The 24,381-nt window shown below is 40.7% G+C and overlaps 2 protein-coding genes across 2 annotated transcripts; one reads left to right on the top strand and one right to left on the bottom strand.

Moving 5' to 3' along the window:
* Positions 1–5,823: 5,823 nt before the first annotated feature.
* Positions 5,824–6,632, bottom strand: LOC111592991 (coiled-coil domain-containing protein 25). The gene has a single exon (XM_023305493.2). It carries the CDS (start codon positions 6,485–6,487, stop codon positions 5,858–5,860), a length of 630 nt encoding a protein of 209 aa, XP_023161261.1. The 5' UTR covers positions 6,488–6,632; the 3' UTR covers positions 5,824–5,857.
* Positions 6,633–15,349: 8,717 nt separating this feature from the next.
* Positions 15,350–18,447, top strand: LOC111592988 (facilitated trehalose transporter Tret1-2 homolog). Its single transcript, XM_023305490.2, has 3 exons — positions 15,350–16,116; positions 16,939–17,442; positions 17,503–18,447. Exons 1-3 carry the CDS (start codon positions 15,723–15,725, stop codon positions 18,321–18,323), a joined length of 1,719 nt encoding a protein of 572 aa, XP_023161258.2. The 5' UTR covers positions 15,350–15,722; the 3' UTR covers positions 18,324–18,447.
* The last annotated feature ends 5,934 nt before the right edge of the window (positions 18,448–24,381 follow it).

The raw sequence follows: 24,381 nt of genomic DNA, 5'->3' as shown, positions 1-24,381 counted from the left end.
TACTCTGAAGCCTGGAGACTCTAAGACGCAATTACTCCGAGTCTCTGGAACTGAGATTTTGACTCTGACTATTCCTCTGCTTCTGACTCTGACTCTGAGTCTGTGTCTCATTTTGTGTGTTGACTGCTTCTCCGGCTGCTACTCTTCTCCACCATTCTCACCCTTTCCTCCGACGGGGGCTTTCAGTTCAAGTGCATTGAATTTATGGCCGCAGTGGCACATAGTAAAATGCAACCATAGACCCTTTTAGCAGGCAGCTACCTCCTGCCTCTTGGTCCCCTCTTGGGCAGTCGCCTGTGCGTCGCATGTCCTTGAAGGACGCTTGCACACAAATCACGCGACGGCAGCCTGCAGTCTGCAGTCTGCTAGGGCTGTTCCTGTTGCTGTTGCTCTTGCTGCTGCTGCGGTAAATAGTCGCAACAGCAGCCACCGCCCTATGTGCGATGGGCGTGGCACTCTGTTGCCACATCGCCTGCACTTGCCAAATTGTCAGCTTGAGCGGACTGCTCCAGCTCCAGGCTGTTCGTTCCTTAACCAGTCGAGCTGCTGCTAGTCCATGACAAGGACATTTCGCCTCGCTTGGCCAACTCGACGTTGCCCCTATTTGCAGTTCTTGGCCAAGTTAAGCGCTTTAAGCATCATGTTAAAGCCAATCCCAGCTATACCCCGCACGATATCTATGCAAATTCAAGTGGCAAAAGCCAGTTCAATTCATAGCGCAATTTGTGAACTAGTAGGTCATTCAAATGAACTAGTTTTGAACTAAAGTTTGGCAGCTTCATTGCTGGTTGAAGGAAGTTAATTCTAGATTCATAAGTCTATTGAAGTGAACAGTTCAATTGAACTAGTTATGAAGAAAAATATAATAAATATATATATAAAATATATAAAATTCAATTGAACTAGTTTAAGATGGTTCAATTGAACTAATTTATGTTGCGAATTTGACTTTAATTGTATTAATTTGTTAAAACAAACAATGAAACTCTAATGAGTCAGTTTAGTAGTTTATTTTACGGAACCGTTCAATTGAACTGACTCAAAATATGAACAATTTGATTATTGATAACCCGAATGATTTCGCGCAACTTGTAATGCAATTTACGGAATCTGTGACGTAGTTCATTTGCATGAATCGTTCACTTGAACTACATCATAACGAACCATTTAAACTCTAATGCAAATCTGCTTTACATATCAGTGCGTCGGATTGATTGACAGCTAGCCAGAAACGGGAATCTGTTCTGTTCTAAAAAGTGGGAAAGGGAGCGCAGCATCTAGATATACTGCACAGGGTGCATAGCAAACAGCACAGCTCCCGCTGCGCTCTGCCACACTCTCTCTCTCTCTCTCTCTCTCTCTCTCTCTCTCTCTCTCTCTCTCTCTCTCTCGTAGAGAGCTACACCCATTCGCAGCCTAAATATTTTTTATTTTGTTGTCAAAAATTTATGTATTGCAGCTGGAACGAAAACTTAATTGCTTTTGCTTGGCTAGCCGGCGAGAAGGGAGGGGATTCAAGGGGCGTGGCAGGCGCTGCTCCGACAGCTCGTGCTACCTATCATATTTTAACAAGCATTGTTGTTACGCGTTGTTCTTCTGCTTCCTCTTCTTCATCATTCTTCATCATTGTTGTTGTTGTTCTTCCGCTGTTCCGCTGATTTTTCAATTTTCCTCGGCGCGCGCGCGCTTTTCCGTGCTGTTTTTGTTTTTCCAGCAGCTGGAGCTTCGTTAACTTTGATTTGTCCACTGAGACACATTCAAATGAAATTTCACAGCTTCCCATTCTCATTCCCATCCTTTCGCTCAGTGCACACTTGCCCCGCCAGCAAACATGAAATAAGCGCTTATTCTACCTCGTAAGCTCCATTACAATGGGGTAGCTTAGCTAGAGAGGAGAGAGGAGGGAGGGAGAAGGCAGAGAAGAGAGAAGATTAGATTATATTAGTTAAGTTAACTAATTAACTAAATTAATTAGACTGACTCGTTCACTCAGTTTCACCACAACAGCTATTACAGGGTATTTAGCAGCACATATATCGCACCTTTTGGTTGCTTTAGCTGCTGTGCTCCGAGGCAATTGCCGGAAACCTTCGCTTGTCGCCGCGTTATCCCAGCGCAAGGACAAACTCATAACGGCGCATTTGAAGTCATGTGTGTGGATGTCTAGAGTAGTACTAGTGTGGTCCAAGAATGATCTGGGGAGTGGTGCTGTGGGCGCATCTCTGTGCCAGCCACATAAAACGAAACAATTTCAATGTTGCGAAACGCAACTCGTCTGCCGCATGAGCGATCGCTATAACTGCTGTTGCAATTCGCTCGACGATTCCTAGAGCTACAACATTTATTACACAAGTCGTTATATATATATATATATATATATATATATATATATATATGTATATATATTTAATACACAATTCCATTAAGCAATTCAGCTTGAAGCTGAAGTAGTCGTGTTGTTAGTCGAGCTTTTGCTCTAATAGTTTGTCCAGCTGATTGATTGCCCTGCTCGCCACATGTCCTCTCTTCTCCTCTCTCTTCTGACCGCCCCAAGCCTGAATTACTGATGCTGCTGCTGTTGCAGCTGGTCGCCTTCGTCTTTCTGTGTGTTTGCATGCATAAACGCTGTGCGGCATGTGGCATGCATTGAAGCCACGCGCATGGATTTTCACAAAATTCGCCAACAAATATGAAAAGCTAATTTTGATGAACTGATAGCAGCCTGCAAATATTTATTACACGATTAATCAACAAAGTTTGCAGACGAATTTAATGGGAAAAATTATTTATTTATTCTATCATAGTATAAATTAGTGTAGCTCTAAAAAAAACAGCTGATATATGTGTGCCTTACGGCCTATAAAATTTAACAAAAGAGTTTTAAGAGATTTTTATTGAATTGAATATTAAATTTCAATGTACAAAATAAAATGAATAAAAATAATTTTAAGGCAAAAAATAGTTTTCAAAATTTATATTTTCATCAAAATTGTAAATCGATATTCATATATATATACTATGTTCAATATATACTAGATACTATGTACAAGCAAATTATAATCTGATTAAGAATATTTATTAAGCAGAAGTAGAACATTTATGTTCATATTTAAAATATAGGAAAATAATAAATATTTCATTTGGAAGTCTTTATCTATGCTTAAGCAAACGAAAATCTGTTGCCAAACAAAATAGTCCTTAAATGCTCTAAAACAACTCAATTAACACAGCCAGGCAGAAGCAGAGCGAGAGCGAAAGAGAGGGGGAGAGGGAGAGGAAGGTAGTTAGCCAACGTCGCTGGGTAACAACAATCAGAGTAGACTAATAATGAAGCTCGGAGTGAATAAAAAAAAGGCAACTCATAGCAGACATAGGAGACAGCTAACACACACCCACACATACTGGCTAAAGGGCTGTCAAGAAAGGAAGAGAGAGAGTGAGGTAGGGAGTTGTCCTTGTCCTTGTTCAACTGGACGCCAACGCAAGTGTGGCGTTTCCCATGCCTCGGCTACGTCTGATGCTGTGTGACAAATGCAATGAAAACCCAAAAGCGACGCGTTTCATTGTCATTGCGGCCGCAGAAGGGGGCAGTGGCCCGATGGCCCGCTGGGTGGGCGTTTTGGTGCTATTTGATTAATGACTGCCATTGCGGCGCTGAGTGATGAGCGGCTTTGACAGTGGAACACGACGCAATGGGATGTCCCAAAAATGGGACCAAAGCGCATTGAGCAGCGGGCGAACGCTGGGTCCAGGGCCACTTTCCTGCCCATGGATGTCACTTTATTATAGTTCCGAGCCGAAACTAAGTTGCCGCACTTACGACATCTGATTGGAGCCATTTTAAAACGAATCAGCCCTGCGGGGCATGCCAGACTAGCGGATGATCTGTAAGGCACAAATGAGAGTTGAAGCAAGGCAAACGCGAAAAATTTATAGAAATAATTTAGGGCTAAATTATTTTTGAAGAGCACTTGAGACAAGGAGGATAACTGTATGATTCATAACGTCGCACAAGCAAAGGAAAGGGAAGCAGCAGTTGCTCTGGCTCACTGTGTGTAGCAAATGGTCAATGTCCTAGTCAAACGAGCGACAAATTGGTTTCTAATGAAGCCTGACCCTTGCTGTGGCCACTTAAAGGGGCCCAGCAGTGAGCTGCCACGGCACAGAGCTAAGCATAGCAACAACTTAACTCAACTCCAAGTCGCACAGATTTCATACTTTCGATAAAAAGTTTCGCAATGCGAATTATCTGGCTCGTAAAAAATGTCGAGCACATCGTAAAGATGATCTCAGCCAACAGCGCAACCCAATGCAGAGCAACCCAAACGAGCAAGTACCAGCTCTTATTGTGCCCCTAAAACCCACAACAATTCACTTAAAGGCGAGCTTAAAACTTCAATGTATGCACTGCGGCGACGACTATTAATAAAACTTAACAATATAGTTCCCAGCCATTGGTGCCTTTAATAGCTTTGTTAACATTTGGCTAACAGCGTCACAATAACAGCGCAGTTAACAGTTTGCATGACCGTCATTTGCATAGGGTATCGAGAGCCGAAATTTTGAAATCAATCAAAGTGAATGTAACGGGCCAGGCGGGCGAATTGGCGTGACCATTGCGCCCACCCTCCGAGCTGTCATCAATGTTTACGAGCGCTCATAATGACAACAACATTGCGCATAAGAGGACGAACGAGGGGAGCTGTGGGAGTAGGGTCAATGGGCGGCTCACAGAGAAGCGCTGCAAGTGAGCTATGGCATAATCAAAAGACACGCAGCCTCATCAAGTTTTTTGTTCGCAACAAAAGGGATGGAGTTGGAGCATGGCATGAACAATGCGTGAAAATAAAACGGGCGATAATGAGTGCGTGCTGTACGCTGCTGACCCGTCAGCTGGCCCAGCCATAACATCCAGCATCCAGCATCCAGCTCCAGCAGCCAACATACAGCAGCAACAACAACGGCCATGTGCGTACCCCCAAAAATGACTGCAAAACATCTCAAAAAGGCAACAAGCCGTCGCTCCATAAAGCGGACAAGCTACCCAAACAGTAAATTGAGCTGTCAAGGACAGCATCGGCGCTGCCTCCAACCGCAGACATAAAAACAAAATCCTTGGGCTTCGACTTGCATTTCGGCTGCTAAATTCTGCCACACTTCAGATTCTGCTTAAATAAATGAGAAAGCATTTCTTTATTCACCACTGCTTTATCTTTTTTTCATTTTTTCCTCTGACGACAATAAAAAATACGTGAAATCGAGCAAATAAACAATTCAAAATGAAGTCTGGAGACAGCGGGTGGGAAGAAAACTTAATTTCTCATGTATATTTGAAAAAGCTTGAACATGAGCTGTGCTTAATAAAGAATTTAAGTTGTTTTCTAACAGTCATGAATTCTACACTGATGAAAAATTAAGGTAATTAACAAAATTAAAACTTACAACTTAAGCTGGAATTTGAATGTTAGTTTGGCTAATAATTTACATGCAAATTAACAAAGAAAAACTTCCGAAAATCAGCAATCATTCAACCACGCAACCTCAACTTTATGCATATGATTAAATTTGCATTTATTGAAATTATAGTAGAGTCGCCTCTTATTTAAATTTCGCGCATTTAAGTTATCACTGTCAGCGTTGCCAGACTAACAGCGTTCACACTTGCTAACAGAACAGCTCCACATTTGAGTGCAAAAAAACTCGACTCCTCATCCAAGATAGGTTAACAGCTTTTTAATTACAATTGTTTTGCTTTTTGTGTTTTACACTTGCTTTAAAAAAAAAAATATATGTGTATATATATATATATAAAATTATGTATATTTTGTGTTAAGTATCTAATGTAGCAAAGCCACTACTACATAAAGTCGTCAGATTCGTTGCCGGCGTCATAGTTGGTGCGCATGTTCTCCGTCTTCTGAAGCGAGGCATAGCTGCGCAGTTCAGCCTCCAGTTCGCGCTGCTTGGCCGCTTCCTTTTCCTTTTCACGCTTCTCGCGCTGCAAACGTTTCTGATCCTGACGTTCGGCAGCATCTCGCGCTTCGCGCTGTCCACGGAAATCGGGATTCTCCTCTTCGGTTTTGGTCCTATTCAGTCGATTGATAATCTCGTTGATGCGCTTCTCCAGCCGTATCTTGCGCACCGCCTTTTCATCGTGGTAGGCCACCTGACCGGGCTCCATGTCGGGCGTCTTTTTAAGATTCTCCCACATGGTATAGACGACCTCTAAATTGTTTACCTTGTTGCCCTGAATGCTGTTTGCTTTGCACAGCTGTGCTGCATCGACCAGCACATCGCTGGGTATATCATCGATGGTCTGTCCCTTGCCCAGGCGCAAATAAACGTGCGCCGATGACAAATTGTGCACATGGAACCAGACATCTTCTGGCCAGCCCCAGCGGATGAGCTCCTCATTTTCGTGTTTGTCGCGGCCCATGTACAGCATTGCTGCAGGCTGTACGACGTTGCTCTTGAAATAGAAAACCATATTTGGGCACACACAACAGATATTGGATCGGATGAATATAATTTATTTTCTTAATTTTTTAATTTGACAAAAACCAATTTTTGTATTATTTCAATATCTGTTCTGCAAATGTACTCAAATTAACATGATTTAGCATGCAACTTGTCGCAGCTAACTTTGTGTTACTCAAATGTACGCACTGCTGTTCAATAACATGACAGCGATGATAACATTATATGTTAAGCTGAGTTATTTATCCTTGATATCCTCCTCTGTTATCTTAAATCTTTTCATAATTTTTAATTTAATAAAATCACTTTTTGTAATATTTTTATACATGATTTGGCAAGTAATATGATACTATTAACATGCTTGCATGTTGTCTATGGCAACCAACTTAATGTTACTCAAATGTACACACTGTCGTATAATAATGGCACTGTACTGACTTTAACGACAAAACCTAATATTTTTAATAATTCTAGCATACAATGCCAAAAATTGACAAGAATTAGAGATGAGTATCTTAGCTCGATAAATTCAGCAAACAGTCGCCAAAGTAAATTGAATTCAAAAGGAAACTATCCTTGTTTCAGTATGAATATGGAATTTACGACCAGCTCCAACGTCATAAGAGAGAACTTATACGCTATAAATACAACTTAATAGTTCTGATATGCATCAGCTTGACTTAGTTTATAGGCTAATAATATGGTTGGTATGCTTATAAGATGTAGAGGTGAGTATAATAGCGCAATATATATTTAGTAAAGTCACCCACCAACGTTTATTTGATTCAAATTGTAACATTACAAATGCAATAACATTACAGTACGAAGAACCGCCGTCAGCGCTCAGTGCTCAAAACTGCGTTTACTGCTCAAAGCTGCGTACACAGCTGGTTGTTCATGTTACATAGCAGCGAGCTTTGGAGTAAGCATTCAATTTACGTAACCGCTTTTTAAATTCCTGTAAATTGTTTTAATAGAATATTCTAAATAGAAATTGATATTCCGTTGCATATTGGAAGCACCGCTATTGGCATGCAGCAATTAGACTTTATTTGCTCTCGTTTACATTCAACGGCACAAGCACAGCGATACATACACATATATTTGCATGCATAGACGCCGCAAACCAGTTTATTTTAGACACCAGACGTTTTTACATATTCGAAATAAAATAAAAACGCATATCTATTTGAGCAGCTGTACACCGACGATTCTTGTGTTAATATTTACATGTTTGTTTGTGTTTGTGTTTGTGTTTGTGTTCGTGTTTGTGTTTGTGCTCGTGTTTGTGTGTTTGCATACGCCAATTAATTAAGCATGCATGCCAAAAGGAAAGAAGAAATACAATTTTCAACTTTCTCAGTGCTTGGCCAGTTGTGAAATATTTGATCTGTTGTTGTGCTCATTGTAATTTATTGATTGATTCGGATCGAAAGGTTAGCAATTAATCAAAACGCGAATGACAGTGCAACAATCTTCAACAAAATCTGCTTAGAAAGGCTTAATAAACCTTAAATTTAAATGCCAAATATTTCCAACGCTTTACCTGTTCGGCTTCTACCTGTTGCCCGACTGCGAAATGAGCCATAAATCAGTTCATAAAGAAGTGTGTGTGCTTCTTGCGAATAAATCAAGTGCTCAATGACATTGCTATTATCGCAAACTTTGGCCCACGACACTCGCCATGAGCGCTTATCGTGGCGATTTTTTTGTAATTTGTTTTGTTCCTGCCGTTTGTCACACCTAATCAAATTAGAAATATTTTTAGCTTTGGGTAATTTTATTGCTATAATTCTGGCTTGTGGTCGTTGAATTCTCGAATTGCGCTAATCACTTAAATTGAATCGCGCACGCTCGACACATAACAGCCTTTAAGAAGCATTAATTAAGAGCGCAACACGTGAATTGGTTTTGATCGCAGCGTGAGCTCGGCCTGATAAGTATTTGGCCAATCAGACGTGCAACGCGATTCAAATTTCACAACACATATCATATCACTGACCGCACGCCATAATTTATACCCCTCTTCCGCAGCAGCAACGGGGCGAAGGAGAGCGAAAGAGCAAAGAGGAGAGTCAGCAGATAAGCGAAAACTGTGAGAACTTCTGGCTTTGGGCCAGAAGCAAATGCAGTCAATGCCTCACACAAGATCTGCAATACCCTAATAAACAGAAACTGTTATTTAAGATCATAAAATCATAAAAGCTAATATGATATATATATATAAAATAGATATATAATGCATATATAGAAAATAATCGAACGTCTTAACTTAGCTCTCAGCTCAACGAGCAGGCGTTGCGAGGCAACGTTACATATTCGCTGATGTACTCATGATACCCTTTTGACGAAATAAAAGAAGTAGATTTCGTACAGCATTCCCGCCGCCAGCAAACTTCCCTCCTATGAAGATAAGTTCGTTGTCAATGTCGTTCGTTCGTGGTTGCGGGGGTAGACGTAGGAGGCAGAAGGCGGTGAAGGCGGGGAGGGGAGCGTGGGAGGTGGAAAGGTTGATGATGCAGTTGACAGTCGTGTGGCAACCCAATCAACAGAGCTGCAACTACCGATTAAACAATATGGTATCAAACAATGTAGCTGGTCTGGGGGGTCGTATACTTAATGTGACGTTTATCATACGCCGCGTTGAACGCGCAGACACAAAATCAATTTGTTAAATGGAAACCAATAAAGAAACGTATTAGAATTTCATAAACGGGCAAGTGTTAGACTAGAAGATGCGCTATAAATTATGAGATATATCTGTCCATATATCTAGAGCTATATTAATTGAGATGGATTGAGAGATAGATATAGATATAGTTATAGATATAGATATAGATATAGATATAGATATAGATATAGATATAGATAGATATAAATAGATATATATATCTATATATAGATATATATATATATATATATATAAAGATATAGATATAGATATAGACTGAGTGGCAGCCCAATATACCCCATTGTGCTATGCATGCAGAGGGTATCAGCAAGCGCAACAAGACCGCAGCAGCAGCAACAGTTGCTTTGCAGCTAAGAGGAGCAGATTGTTGTTATTGCTGCTGCTGCTGCTGTTGCTGCTGTTGCTGCTGTTCTATGTTGTGTGTGCTTCTTTTTAGCCAGGCAACGTTTTAGTTGCTGCGCAAACGTTGCTTCAGGCGGACGCGTCTCTATCTGTCCAATTGCGAAGGCCTAAAAGAAGCTCAAAGCGAAAACGGAGCCATAAGGTATGGCAAAAAGCAATAACGGTAATTAACAGATGCAAGACAGCTGCTCATATTGCCAATCGCCAATTGCCAATCGCCAGTTTCAAATTTCGCGTGTGCTAATATATGTCTGCATGTGTGCGTGTGTGTGTGTGTGTGTGTGTGTGTGTGTGTGTGCCTGCGTGTGTGTGTGCGTTTGACTTGAAGAGGCTCGTTATGGGGCGCCATACGAATCGATAGCCAAATCAATAGAATGCCGCACGCAAATGTCCACGATATAGAGATGAGCGCGTGAAGCAGCTAAGGCACGATACGCTATACGATACCCGACACGAGCTGTAAATGCCATAGCATCCATAGACATAGCTGCCACGATCAATGCAAACCATTTTTTTAATACTTCAAACATTTTTTTACATTTTTTTAAGTGCAATTTTTTAGTCATAAAATTTTTTTTTTTTTTTTTTTTTTTTTTTTTTTTTTTTTCGTTTTTATTTCTTTATTTTGTTGCAGCTTATTGTCTTAGACTCTATAGCGCATTTAGCTCTAAACCTTAACTAATGGGAGGGCAGATATGCCAATTATTCTGCACTTGTAGCTACTATCTTAATTAGTTCTAATATTGTCTAGAGGATGCAATCTCTTCAGTCTTCGCCTATTGTTGTTTATAGCCAGGTTGCTTGCGAGATGGTTAGGATGCGCTGCAAGTCTGTCCGCGTATCTTGAACTGTGTCGCCCAATGAGTTCAGCAACTGTGGGAATTGCTAAATCCCTATGTAAGACTGAGTTTCTTACAAACCAGCTGGCTCCAGTCCATCTGCGTAGTGCTTTATTCTGCAGGGTCTGAATTTTGTTCCTTGTAGTCTTCGCCGAGGAGCCCCATAGAGAGATACCATATACGAAGGTTGGGACAACTATTGCCTTGTAGATGGCGGCCTTGCTGCTGTAAGACAACTTGCTTGAAGCTCTCAGCATCCAGTCGAGGGTTTTTAGCTTGCTTTTGCATTTTGAGGTTACTTGACTTATGTGCGCTTTAAAAGTCAGCCTTCTGTCAAGAGTGATACCAAGGTACTTTACTTTTGAGGCTTTGGGAATAGTGGGCCCCAATGCAACGCTTGGGCAATCTCCTCTTCTAGTGGCGAAGGTAGTATGTACAGACTTTTGTGCATTAATGGTGATACACCACCGTTTTGCCCAGCGTCCGAAAGAGTCCAGATATTTTTGTAGTGAGTCTGAAGCTTCTTGCGCAGATACGTGACGTGATAAGATGGCGGTGTCATCTGCATAGGTCGCTATGAGTACTGCATCTGTACTTCCTATATTTGGCTCGGGAGTTGGCATATCTCCTGTGAATAAAGTATAAAGTGTTGGGCCTAGAACACTACCCTGTGGTACTCCAGCCATAATTGGTCTAGTCAAGGATACTGTTTGCCCCCTTGACACTTGGAAGGTTCTTCCAATAAGGTATGAGGATAGCAACGCGAAAAATGGGGCTGGAAGGGTGGTCCTCACTTTCTGCAGCAGTCCCAGGTGCCAAACTCGATCAAACGCCTGTTTGATGTCTAAAAAGACGGCAGAGCAGTACATCTTTTCTTCAAAGGCTCCAAGGATATGGTGCACAACTCTGTGAACCTGTTCCGGTGTTCCATGCTGTCTCCTGAAGCCAAACTGATGGTTTGGAATGGCCTCCTGGCGTCCCAGATGTGTCAGTACTCGTTCCAGAAATATTCTTTCGAATATTTTGGAGAGTACTGGCAACAGGCTAATTGGTCTGTACGACTCAATTTCTCCCACGGGTTTGCCAGGCTTAGGAATCATCACAATCACGGCGCGCTTCCAGCAGGCTGGAAAGTGCCGGATGCGGAGCATGGCGTTGTACACCATAGTTATGTAGTCTATGGTGGAGTCAGGCAGTGCTCTAAGGACTCTGCCGTTTATTAGATCATATCCAGGGGATTTTTTTGCCTTCACTCTTCTGATGTGTTCAAGAACCTCTTCTTTTGTACATCCAGTTATCTGGTCTTCAGCTGGGAGGGGCGAGAGAACGATGTCTTCTGTTGCTTCGATTTCTGAGGCCTCTGCGGTAATCACCGGCGTGAATTGGTCTTGAAGGTGGTTTGCAAAAGCCTCAGCTTGAGCTTCGTCTCCAATGTGCCAGGAACCAGAAATGCTCCGAATGGGATGACGTCGTATTGGCTGCCGTTTGAGCTTTCTTGTAAATTTCCATAATTGAAACTCTGCGTCAGTGGGCGATTCAGCTCGTACCAGCGCATCGCTGATACACCTCTTTTGAAGCAGGGCGAGAGCAGCTTTAAGATGCCTCGTGGCTTCGTTGTACATGGATTTGGCATCAGGCGTGCGTAATCTTAACCAGCGTCTCCTGGCCCATCTTTTGTGTATTAGTAGGTGTTGGGCCTCCAAGGTGAGGGGGATGTTGTACGGAGACTGTTGTCTTGTTTGGCAAGATGGTGGGGCGGCTTGGTGCGCAGCTTTGACTATTTCTTCCTGCAGTTTGTTTGCTGCGTAGTCCACGTCTTCAGGAGTGTTAAGTTCCATTTCTATGTGCAAAGAGTAATGGAGCTCGCGCCTAAAGACTCCTAAATCTGATCCTGCTGGCAGTAGTTGTTTCCTAATGGGCAAGGGCTGTGGCTGCGCGTGGATTGTGACTATTAGTGGCAGGTGGTCAGAGGATAGGTCCAAGGATTCTTCAATGGTCAATTGCCGGTCACAGATGCCTTTGTAGACAGCGAAGTCGATTGCCGAGGGCCTGTGTCCATTAATTGGGTAACGGGTGGGGGCTCCAGTCGCCAATATGCTGAATTGTAAGTTTTGAATCGCCTCAAATATGACTTCTCCGCGACGATTCGCACTATTGCTTCCCCAAAATGGGTGCCATCCATTCCAGTCGCCGCCGATGAGGGTCTTATTCAACCTTTGGCCTAGAACCTGTTCCATGTGATGATCACACAGACCAGTGTTTGGCGGAAGATAAATTGACGCAACTTCGATCGCTCCAATAGACGTAGGCAGGGTGATGGCTGAGACCTGCATTGTTGCGTTGCAAATTGGCAGTAAAGGTGTATGCGGTATTGTTGCTCGTATGAGGATTGAGGATCCACCAAAGCAGTTTGCTCCTTCACCATGAGCCTGATAGTGTTCGTATCCGAAAATTTGTGTAGTGGGGCACTCATGAGTTTCTGTTATTAACATTATATCTATGTTTTCTTGTGAGAGAAACGCAGCCAGTTCCTGAGTCTTGTTTCTCAGGCCATTGGCGTTCCAGATACCCACACGTAAAGCCATTATTTGTAGGCAAGCTTGGTTATGATGGCCATTAAACTGTTTAGCATGGTTGCTTGTTGGGATTGTACTTCTCGCATCGCTTTGAGCTCGGCATTAATTGCGTCAAACTGACGTTGTTGTTGCTGAAGCATTTCAGTGAACAAAGTGTCACTTGTGGTATTCTTATTTGACGGTCCACCTCTAGCGGCCTGTGCGTAAGAAACACCACTAATAGGCGTTGCAAAGCTCGTGGCTTGGGTAATGCTCCGGGGCCTTGTAATTTCGGAAGCAGTACTCGGACCCGTAGACGGTGTTTGTGTGGGACTCCTTTTTTGTGCTGGGGATTGCAATTTGCGCAACCGCTTGTATACTTGGCAGCCCTTATAGTTGGCTGGGTGCTGTAACTCACAGTGCACACAAGTTGGTGCCTGGTCCTTTTCGCGGGTGCAGTCTTTGGATGCGTGTTTCCCGGCGCAACGCACACATCTGGGAGCTTTGTGGCAGTAGCGTTGTGTGTGTCCAAATTCTTGACAGCGATGGCATTGTGTCAGGTCGTTGTATCTTCTTGGCAGTTCCACTGTGCAGCGTTGCCTGCAGACAACTCGAATGTCCAAAATTTCTTTGTTGTTGGGGGCCTGAGCCACGTCAACAAAAAATATATTTAGCGGTGTTTTGTCCATACGGCTCAGTGGGTTGTGCACATTTGTAATTGTGTGGCCTTTGGTTTCCAATTCCTTTTTAATTAGTGTTGTATCAGTGCTGGAGTGAAGCCCTTTGAACACGACTCTATATGGTTTGTCCTCCTTAAGCTGGTAGCAGTGGAACTCCAATTCCAGCTTAGTAAAGTGGTCTATAACTCTGCGATAGTCCTCACTGCATTGGGTTAATACACCTATGTTATTCTTCTTTGGCTTAATTACGTATGATTTAGCATCAATTACTTTATCTATTATCTGTTGAAGTAGGGCCACAGACTTGATGTTTGGACACCATATGGGGGGCGGACGAGGTTTCGGAGTAGTTTGCTGGTCGGTCAATACTGGGGCTTCTGGAGCTACAGGTGATTCGCTGTAGTCTTCATCTTCTTCTACGAGCAGTGAAAATCGATTTTCTGATATTAATGCTGCATTGCTGGTGCTTGGTTCGTCGAAGATGAGCCTTTTCTTGATGGTTTTTGGTGAATTTGGCTGTTTACGTTTCGTGTTTTTGTTGTTAGTGATGCCTTGCACGGAGGCGATATCTATTTTTGAGTTTATTGGCATGATGGAGGCTTGCCTATTTGCCATCACAACGTTAAGCTGGGCTTGCATTTCTGCATTTACCTTTACAGCTGTAGCGAGGTTATTGACATTAGATGTCATCGCGGATTGTGCTTTTGAGTGCAGGCGCACTCGCGCCAAGCGACGAAATTTCGTAAATTGCAATTAAAGCAATTGAGTTACGCGGAAGCAAGCGATAAGAAAACGCTGCGTGTGCGGTTTTTGTTGCTGTTGCGTTGAAGAATGCACCGCAAAGTTCTATTTTTAGAACTCTGCAGCAGTAGAGCTTAAGCGAAGGCTGTTCGAATTCACGTCTTTACAGGTCGAACGACTGATCGCGATTGTAGTCATAAAATTAATAGAATTTTTGTACACAACTTTTTTAATAATGACTGCTAGAATGAGTCGTAAGTGCTTTATATAAGCCTGTGGGTTCATGATCTTCTGTAGCTCTTCTACAGTATAGAGAATATATATGCATTTACAGATTTGTTCATAAAAATAGTAGTAAATCAGTAAGTATTGATTGCAGTTAAACAAATTAGTTTTTTTTTTTTCCATTTTTTTTTGTGTAATGTGTTTTTAACGATCGTGAAAGCTAGCGTCGTTGTTAACCCACATACCAAACTATTAGCGCTGGCATTAAAGTGACATCAATGGATGCAATTCGATTCGCTTTTTACACTTTGAAATTCCAAACAGACTACGCGTACAATAATTAACATATGTTTTATATAATATCTCACTGACTTCCTCTCTCTCTCTCGCTGATCAGAATAATCAACATTTTCTAACCTTTTTGTTTTGTTTTTTAAATATAAAATTCAGATTCTCTGTTCCAGCTGCCAATCCCCAGAATGAAAACTATTTAAGTATTTGCTTAATTTCTATGGCTTTTTAAAGTCGTGTCACGCGCGCATATCAGTTAAGCAGTCATTAGCTGATAACACTACAAAAAAAAAAAAACAATACACAGAGAGGAAAAACAGAACCGAAACACAAAAATCGAACTGGGCGCAAAGCTCGGAAGCCCGCAGACGCAACGACGTCAAGTGGGAGTTACGTTTGCAAAGAGATAAAAAAACAGTTTATACTATATATATATATTTAGACAAAAAAAAGGTTCTCAAAGGTTTTTTACATATATATAAATATATATTTATTTTGTTTTCGTCATGGAGAGGCACGCAGCGAGTTATGAAATTGATACTGAGTCGTTGCCAGTCGCCATATGATTGAAATGCGCGGAAGTTTCCACTTGTCGTTTTCAATTAGACAAGTGTACAACAGCCAAGTTAAGAGCAACAACACCAGCAACAACAAGAGAAACAGCATTAAGCACGGGGAGCACTACAAAGCCAACTGGCATCAGACAGCATAGCCACAGTCGAACCACAGTCAACGTTGCGGCAACGTTGTCCAGCTAAGCACGAAGGAAAGCGAAGCAAAGGATATAGCAAATATCAGCAACGACAACGACAACGACAGGATGACGCTGGAGCAGGAACAGCTGATGCCGCCGCCCTATGAAGCCGGCATGGCCATCATCTGCAAGGATCTAGATAAAAGCAACCTGCAAGCCGCAGCCGCGGCCGCAGCCGCAGCCACCGCCACACAGAACAACAACAACAGCAAGGACAGCACTAAGGATAGTGACAAACAGAGCAACAGCAAACAGAGCAAATCGCATAAGCGTAAAGAGAGCAGCCTACCTCTAGGCGAGCGCCACTTGGCCGTCCTGCGACAGGAGCTTATGGTCTTCCTGGGCAACAGCGGCGTTCTTGGCTCCGGCATGGTTGTCAGCATGCCAAGCGTTACGCTCAACCAGCTGAGCGATGAGACGCAACCATTCTGGCTGAACAAGGACGAGGCCAGCTGGTTTGGTGAGTACCCAGTCAGTGAGAGAACATTCTGAGAGCCATGAAAGCCGTTTGAGATTTCCCAGATTAACGAAGATATCTGACTGACTGCAGTCTTGTCTGACATGTCTTCAAATTCTCAGGATTACTAAGTTTCTACGGAGATTTCAAAGATTTCTTACACTTCAAATTTTGTAGATTCCTGAGTAGCAAAAGAATTTGGCAAAATACGCAGCATGAAAAGAGTTTCCCGCGAGTTTTCCTAAGCGTCCTTTGCCATTCCCTTACTGTTTCTCTAACAAGAACTTAAATGAGACTCCAAATATTATTTAGACTTCTGCTAATACTAAAATGACCTGCCATTGCCATTTAGTATCAGGCGCTTCAAGGCCATCTGCCATTCCCACTCAAGATCTTTAGAGCTGGCCTCATGCTTGGGTTGAGTTGAGCTTAGCCCTTGATATTTACTCACCCACTGCAGCTCCTTATGCTTATCAATAACCAATTATTTCGTTATCTTATCTTATGTCTTACGGTGTTATTGTCTTATCTGGTTAGAGCACAGTCTGCGCTATTTAACCTTAGTTGACCTTAACCCATTTCGGTTCGTGTATTTTCAATGCTTGGCCTGCACGTCTCAAATGATCTCATGCCACTCGCATTTTTAATTATCTAAGCACCAGCATCTAGAGTTTTGTCAACAACCAGTTGCTGAGATCTTACCTAACGGAAGTTATTTAGTGCCAACTTCCTTTAGCTGGACGACAGACAGGATTTCAGCTGGGCTCAAAGTAGTTTCTCCGAGCAGCCTCCAAACAGTTTTTGATAAGGTTTCTTCTGCTCCAGCCTCCATCAACAACATGGCCTGTCCGCTGGGTGGTCTGATGGTTAGCTACTTTCTAGATCGCATCGGACGCAAATATACGATTCTGCTGACGAATGTGATCGGCCTAATTGGCTGGCTGTTGCTAGCGACAAGTTTTTTGCACACGAATCGGGATCTCGTCTATGCTCAGATGCTGGTGGGTCGGGCCTTTGGCGGCATGATGATTGGCATGTTTGTCTCGCCGGTGGGCGTCTACTCCGCCGAGATCAGCCTACCGCGCATCCGAGGCCGCTTGATCTTGGGCACCTCGATCGGGCTGGCATCGGGGATACTGCTGATGTACCTGCTGGGCTACTTCATACGGCATAACGTGGTGCTCATAGCGAGCATCAGCTGCGCCTACCAGCTGGCCGCCACGCTGCTGGTGATGCCCATGCCGGAATCGCCTAGCTGGCTGCTGCAGAAGGGCCGCATCGAGTTGGCGCGCCGATCGCTGCGCTATTTCCGCGGACTGCACCGCAGAGGTAATTCGATCGATGCCAGCAGCTGAATGTGACTCAAGTATTAATGCTTTACCCACTCAGATGACGATTGCGTGCCAGAGTTCGAGGCGGAGCTGACGCAAATGAAGATGACGGCGGACAATAGCCGGGACACGGCAGCCAGCGAATCCATTAGCCAGGCCATACGCAGGCCAGAGGTCTACAAGCCGCTACTTATGATGATTGGGTTCTTTGGCTTCCAGCAGGCCTGCGGCGTTGTTGTCATCATTGTGTACGCGGTGCAGATCGCTCAGAGAGCTGGCGTGACCATCGACCCGGTGCTGGTGGCTGTCATGCTGGGCGTGGCACGCATCATAACCACCTTCTTCATGAGCAGCATCTTCGAGAAGTGGGGCAGACGGCCGGCGGGCATCTTCTCAGCCTCGGGCATGGGCATTTGTATGCTCTTCTTAGCCACCGGTGGCTGGTGTCCCAGCACCGTGGGCACCTGGTCCTGGCTGCCCGTCGTCTGCATTGTGGCGCACATTGTGTTCTCGACGATGGGCATGCTGACGCTGCCCTTCATCATGATATCGGAGGTATTTCCGCAGAGCGTGCGTGGCAGTGCGTCCGGCATTTCGGTCTTCTTCGGCATGATCTTGGCCTTCATCTGCCTGAAGATCTATCCGAATATGGAGGCGCTGCTCGGCACATCGAATCTGTTTGCCTTCTATGCGATCGTCTCGTTTGTGGCCGCCCTCTTCATCTACAGCTTCGTGCCAGAGACGCGCGGACGCACACTCATCGAAATCGAGGAGCACTGGCGCATGGGCCGACGGGGCAGACGGGCGCAGCGAGCCTCAGCGGCGGCCGTTAACAATCTGAAGGACGTCGAGCTGCACGAGGTCTTCCTGAAAAAGTGAGTGAGGCCAGCTCGTGGCAATGCAATCTGTGATGTGTTAAGTACTTAGCCTTAGCCAAATGGAATGCGGCATTTTCTATGGCAAACAACAACAACAACAACAAATAACAATAAAACAAACAAAAGTTAACAAATAAATAAATATACTCTATATACATATATATATATATATATATATGTGCGTGTATATATGCGAAGAAATCACAAATTGACGTTGATTGGGAAAGTGGACAAATAACAGCTGATAAGCTAGCTGGCTGGGAATACGTTACCCTCAAACATAATAGGTATATACGGCCTAATCGGGTAATCACACATGGTTTTCAATTAGCCATAGACAGAGACGGGGAGGCAAGCTCACTTAGACAACAGCTGGTAAGTTGTTTAGAGGGAATGTAGCGGACCAACGGACCTTGCCGCCATGACAGTTACCCGCGTAAGCCAGCAAAACCCTAAGCCCATACCCCCTACCCCTGCGCCGCCCAATAAAAACGAATGTATAAACAGTTAGACTCAAGTGACTGTACAAGAATCGAATCAAGTAATGCCAATTGAGAATAACTATTGTAATATAGACTCCGCTTGCCCCTTGTCCCAGGACAATAGCCAACACAGCAAGCCATCAATTGAACAATAATTCAAGGACAATTACATTCGCCTGGTAAAGGGTTACAGTTGCTCTAACAACAATAATAACTTGGCTGGGCATGAATAAAAGACGTTTCAAGTGCGTGCGAGGCAGATATTTATTGCCCTCCAGCGGCGTGACGTAAGGCCCTCTGTCGTACTCAGTGCTGGGCTTGCATAATCGGAACTAAGTGGACAGCTATGATTCAACAAGCTGCTCCTTTAGAAACGGCTCGACTTCGACTTCGGGCTGAAATTGTTTTTGATTTTTGATAGACAATCGTTAGGAAAGTACAACTCTTATTCCAAAGAACTGAACTCTAGGAGGGGCTACCCTCCTCGACATAGCAATAAAGAAGCCCAGTGATGGATAAAGTCATTTGAAGTACGTTTAAGGGTAAACAATGGGCACTTGGCACTAGCCCATGCTGGTTGAGCCCAATCAGCTGATGCGATAAAGATAGATTGAGTCAGCTTATGATCCACCTGCACTTATCGAATGCAACTACGCATCGACGACATCTCTGATAAGATTAATAAGTAGATACGATAGAGAAAGACCAAGAGAGAGAGAGGCAGAAGCAAATGTAGCCAATGGCAGACGACAACACAAAACAAATAACTTAGCTCATCATTAGACTCTAGATTAGCTTATATATAGATCGAAATGTGAGCGAGAGAGCGACGACCACTTCGATCAAGGTCTAATACATATGCATGGGAATTCCCCATTAGCGAAACGCTAAGATTAACGAAAATTAAAAAGCAAAAACTCATGACAAGCAAAAACAACGTGTAAATACCCTTACCTAGAGTAGACTATATAATTAAGGTCAAAAATTGACTTAAATAATTCAATCAAATTTCGGTATTTCATTTAAATGTTCTGTCAAACATTATCATGAGCTTTGCAATGAACCTGTGCTTGAAGCTAACTGAATGAGCTTTACGCTGTGCTTAGCTTAGCTTTAGCTATGCAATAAATGAAAGCAAAGCAAAGCAAAGCGAGGCATGCCTTTGGCTATCACGACCTTTACAAGGAACTTCCTCATGGCAAGCACTTTAATGATTCTCAAATTGTGCGCCAGATAAGGGACACAACAAGAAAATGCCGCACAGCAGCTAAAGACAATAACAAATTTAATGACAAGAAGTACACGAACAGTTCTAATTGAGTTTGATTGAAAAACGTGTGCCGCCTATCAGCTAATCAATTGCCTATCAGACGGGAATGTCACCTAACGATAGGGGCGTGGCAGCTGGCGAGGCAACGTCAATCGAACGCTTTGCTACGCTTGGAAGTGAGGCAAGCCCTGTTAATTTGGCGAATTTACTTAGTACGGATATTGTTAAGATATGATATATACTTTATACACATGCAGAGTATACATGCACGTCTAATCTGTAAGCACTTTACAGTAACGAATACTACATCAAGAGCGCCTGCCACTTGCTGGAAGCACCACTCACAGGCGATTGTTGGCACATTGCAATGGTGATGTATTGCATAAACTACTTTAATTGCCAGTGCACTCGCCATTAAATGATCTTGAAACATACATACATAGATATTGTGTAAAGTGAGTAGCTACACACACAATTATATAAACGAATTCAAATTCAAATAGGCGCCAAGCTGCACGTAAGACAGCTCTCGTAGCAAGAAGACTGTATCTGTCATATCAATTAGCTTACGTCCGCCTTAATAACATGACTAACGCTCCCAGCTCAGTTCGAATGCCATATCAGTCAGCATTTGCCTGCCGCATTAACATAACAAGTGACGCCATCTGTTGTATAAAAATACTTGTTTTCTTTTGAATTTTAAATATTTTCGTTTATTTGTTTCTTATCTTGGTTTTAATGTGACGTCTTAGTACAACAATTAGCTGCTGCTATTCATGTATTACATATATTATATATTATATAATATATATTTGTATAAACGAATTAAAATTCAAGTTGTTCTCTTCACTTTCATATATATGAACTACGAACGTTACAAGTTTACGTCTTTATGTGTGTGTGTGTGTAGTGTAGATTATCGTATCGTATCTGTTTTTTTGTTTTTGTTTCTTTTAATTCGGATTTGGTTTAAAAAAATGCGCGCGATTAATTTAATATTTTGTTCTCACTTAACATTTGTATACGTATTGGTATATAGTTACATATATAATTTTTGTTTTCTTTTTTATCGGTTTTCGTTCAGTGGATACATTTTTGAAATTGTTTTGTTGCTTTATTTATGCAGTTTATATATATTGCTTATGAAGTTGACTTGTGTATTTGTTGTTGTTGTTCTTCTTCTCTTCTTGTTCATGTTGTTGTTTATCGTATTTAAAAATCTCTCAAAGGGCAGTTCACGTTCCGCACTCAAACATTTGACAGCAGTTTGACGGGTTCTTCTTTAACTTTATTTAATTTTAATATTAATTTTATTTTTTTTTTTGGTTTTGTTTTTTTTGGATTTTTTTTCAATTACGTTTCACATGCACTACGATTTCTAAGCCAAAAAAAATATGTTAGTATATAGTTTGCTTTATATGTACTATATATGTACTTAATATATAGATATATATGTATATATATGCGTATATAAGTAATGTTCCTATGTGTATATATGTATGTATATATAAAAAAAAAATTGTTATTTTCGGTACGATTTCTATATAAGTTGGAACGTTTGGCATTTGCCATTAAATAGAAATTCGAAATGAATAATCTTTATCGAGTTGACCAAAGGAAACAGAAGAACAATTCGGTTTATTATCTATTGCTGTTATTTTTGTCTTTTTTTTTCATTTTTTTTTTATTTTCATTTCGATTTCATATTTTGTTTTTCTATATGTAATACCATAAGTCGCCTCTTGTCTTCGATCTGTTTTTTTTAATTTGCTATGCACGACGTTAATTATAATAATAAAAAAAAAAAACAATTTATATTGTTAACCTGGCTCAATGCACTGTTCTTTGCTTTGCTTTTTTTCATTCTTTTTTTTTACGTAAGAAACTATTTTTTACTAATCAGTTTTGAGGTTCGATTCGTTAATGTATTTATATATATGTATACATATATATATATATATATATATATATATATATATATATATATATATATATATATATATATATATATATATATATATATATATATATATATATATATATATTTGGTATTTCCCTTCATTCTTATTGTTTTTAATTTTTTAATATTTTCGTTAATATATATAAAAAAAATGTGGTTTTGGTTTCATTTACTTATGCTAAACTCAAAAAAAAATGTTTATTTTTTGTATGCATTTTTCGATTCGTTATGCTTTATAAAAAGATTCCATATATTTTTTTGCATTAATTTTTCTTTTAACACTAAACATTTACTTTGATATATATATATAAAAAAAATGTGTGTTGTATATATATGTTTTCCTTGAACAACATTTCAAATGTGTGTAATTAGTTGTGAGGTTCGCTTTAAATACAATATATATATATATATATATATATATATATTAGTATATATATATAATTTTCTTTTATTTTAATTGCGCTTCGATTTCTTCACACACACAATAAAAAAAAAACAATATACAACAAAATTAGCTTGGCTGCTTATGTTTAATAACAAACAAAAAAAATATGTTCTTTCCATTTATCGTATAAAATATAGTATGTGAAAAAAAAACATTATCAGCTCTACGAAAAAAAATGTTTATGTCTGTATATATGTGTGTGTATAGATAGGTATACACGATTCTTGCACATGCTCAAAAAAAAAACATATTTCTTAAAAAAAACACACATTTTTTTATGTTAAATTTCTTTATAAAAGAATTTGTTAAATACGTTTTTGTTTATGTTTTTTAACTTCTAACTTGAACAATTGATGAGACGTCTTTAGGCTATCGATTAATCGTTAATCGTTAATCGTTAATCGTTTATTGGACAAGGAAAAAAATTAGCTTTACGCTTTGACTAAATATTATTTACGAGACGAGAGACGCTAAGTGCTAGATTGATTAATCCGATATTCGATTACAAGCTAAGGCTACAATTGGTTGAGTATTCATTTTGCAACTACATCGACTGTTATCGAATGTCTCGACTGTCTGTGACTGTTTCGGCTATGTATGTGTGTGTGGCATATGTGCTAAGGTAAGGTTTGAGTGCCGCGAGAAGCTCCACAAAAAAGAATGAAAAGCATTGAAAAGCAAAGAAAGCAGCGAGAACTACTCTCTTTGCTTCTTGCTTCTTTCTGTTAACTTGCCATCACTTTCTTCTCTCTCTTGTTGGTCTTTGCTTGGCGCTTTACCTTTGGTTAGAAGCTTCGATCTGTTTTCGCTTAACTTCTCTCTTCGCTTCGCGCCACGTGATCGTTTTGTTTTTACTTATTTTATTGCTGCTTCTCTTGCATGTTTAAAGCTTCTTACATATGTTTAAGTCTTGTGGCCTGCTTTTGCTGTCATTTAACTTATCTCTTTGCTATCGCTTTACTTATCTATTTGCGGCTCAAGTTGCCTCTCTCTCGCCTCAACATTTTGTCTGGCTATGTTTGTTCTTCCCACGCTTCTCGCGGTTTCATTTTAATTTTTTTTTATTTTATTTTATATTTAAGATTAAGATTATTTTTATATTTATAAAAAAAATTGCATTTTTGTATATATATTTGCATTTCGATTTCTTTTAGCTGTTGCTTATTTATTTTGAATTTTTCATCTTTTTTTTTTTTAGAATTTTTAGTACTCAGCACAACCAAGCTGTATGCGAAAATGATTCATTGTCAACTATTTAACAACATTTTAATCATTTTTCTATTTTCTTCTTAATGTTTAAGCTTACTTAAATTCAAGATTATTATTTTAAATAAAGTTTAAAAATAATATTCAAATAAAACAAATTAAAATCGAAGTTGCTGCAAATTGTTTATTTCTTTGATCCAAAATTAAAATAGAGAAAAAAAATAATAAAATTTTTAAAATTTTTCTTGTTTTTCTGTTCTTTAAATATGTTTATATATATATATATGTATGTATTTCGGAAATTTGGTTCACAAAATAAGATTGTTCACATTTTCGTTAAAAACTGTAAGCCAAAGATATATATATCCAATCGATATAAATAGATATTTTTACTTAGTTCATGTTTCAATTACATAATGCGTGGGCGTGGCAAGTAGTCTGTATACACGTAAAATTCAAAACAAAATACAAACTTAAAAAAAAATAATGCTATAAAATTAAATCAAATCGAAATATAAATAGAGATAATATTTGCCCAGCACCACGCCCACTTTCATAAAGAAATTTTCGTGCTTCTTTTTCTGTTTTCTCACAAACATTTGTGTAACGCATTTCTTGTGTTTCCTTTTCGCTTTCTTCATCTCACTTTTGTTAGGCATTTATCACGTGCTTTTCGTTTCATTTAAGGTTTTTCCT

The sequence above is a fragment of the Drosophila hydei genome, unplaced genomic scaffold (assembly GCF_003285905.1).
Source record: "Drosophila hydei strain 15085-1641.00,03,60 unplaced genomic scaffold, DhydRS2 tig00000090-arrow-arrow-pilon, whole genome shotgun sequence".
NCBI lineage: Eukaryota > Metazoa > Arthropoda > Insecta > Diptera > Drosophilidae > Drosophila > Drosophila hydei.
The sequence above is the reverse complement of the archived record's forward strand: the minus strand, read 5'-3'. Positions and strand labels throughout refer to the sequence as shown.

What these genes read in the sequence shown, in the direction of transcription:
- LOC111592991 (XM_023305493.2), bottom strand. Translation starts at nt 6,487, where the DNA reads ATGGTTTTCTATTTCAAGAGCAACGTCGTACAGCCTGCAGCAATGCTG.
- LOC111592988 (XM_023305490.2), top strand. Translation starts at nt 15,723, where the DNA reads ATGACGCTGGAGCAGGAACAGCTGATGCCGCCGCCCTATGAAGCCGGC. An exon ending in GGACGAGGCCAGCTGGTTTG is followed by an intron (nt 16,117 to 16,938) that starts GTGAGTACCCAG and finishes CTTCTGCTCCAG; the next exon opens with CCTCCATCAACAACATGGCC. An exon ending in CCGCGGACTGCACCGCAGAG is followed by an intron (nt 17,443 to 17,502) that starts GTAATTCGATCG and finishes TTACCCACTCAG; the next exon opens with ATGACGATTGCGTGCCAGAG.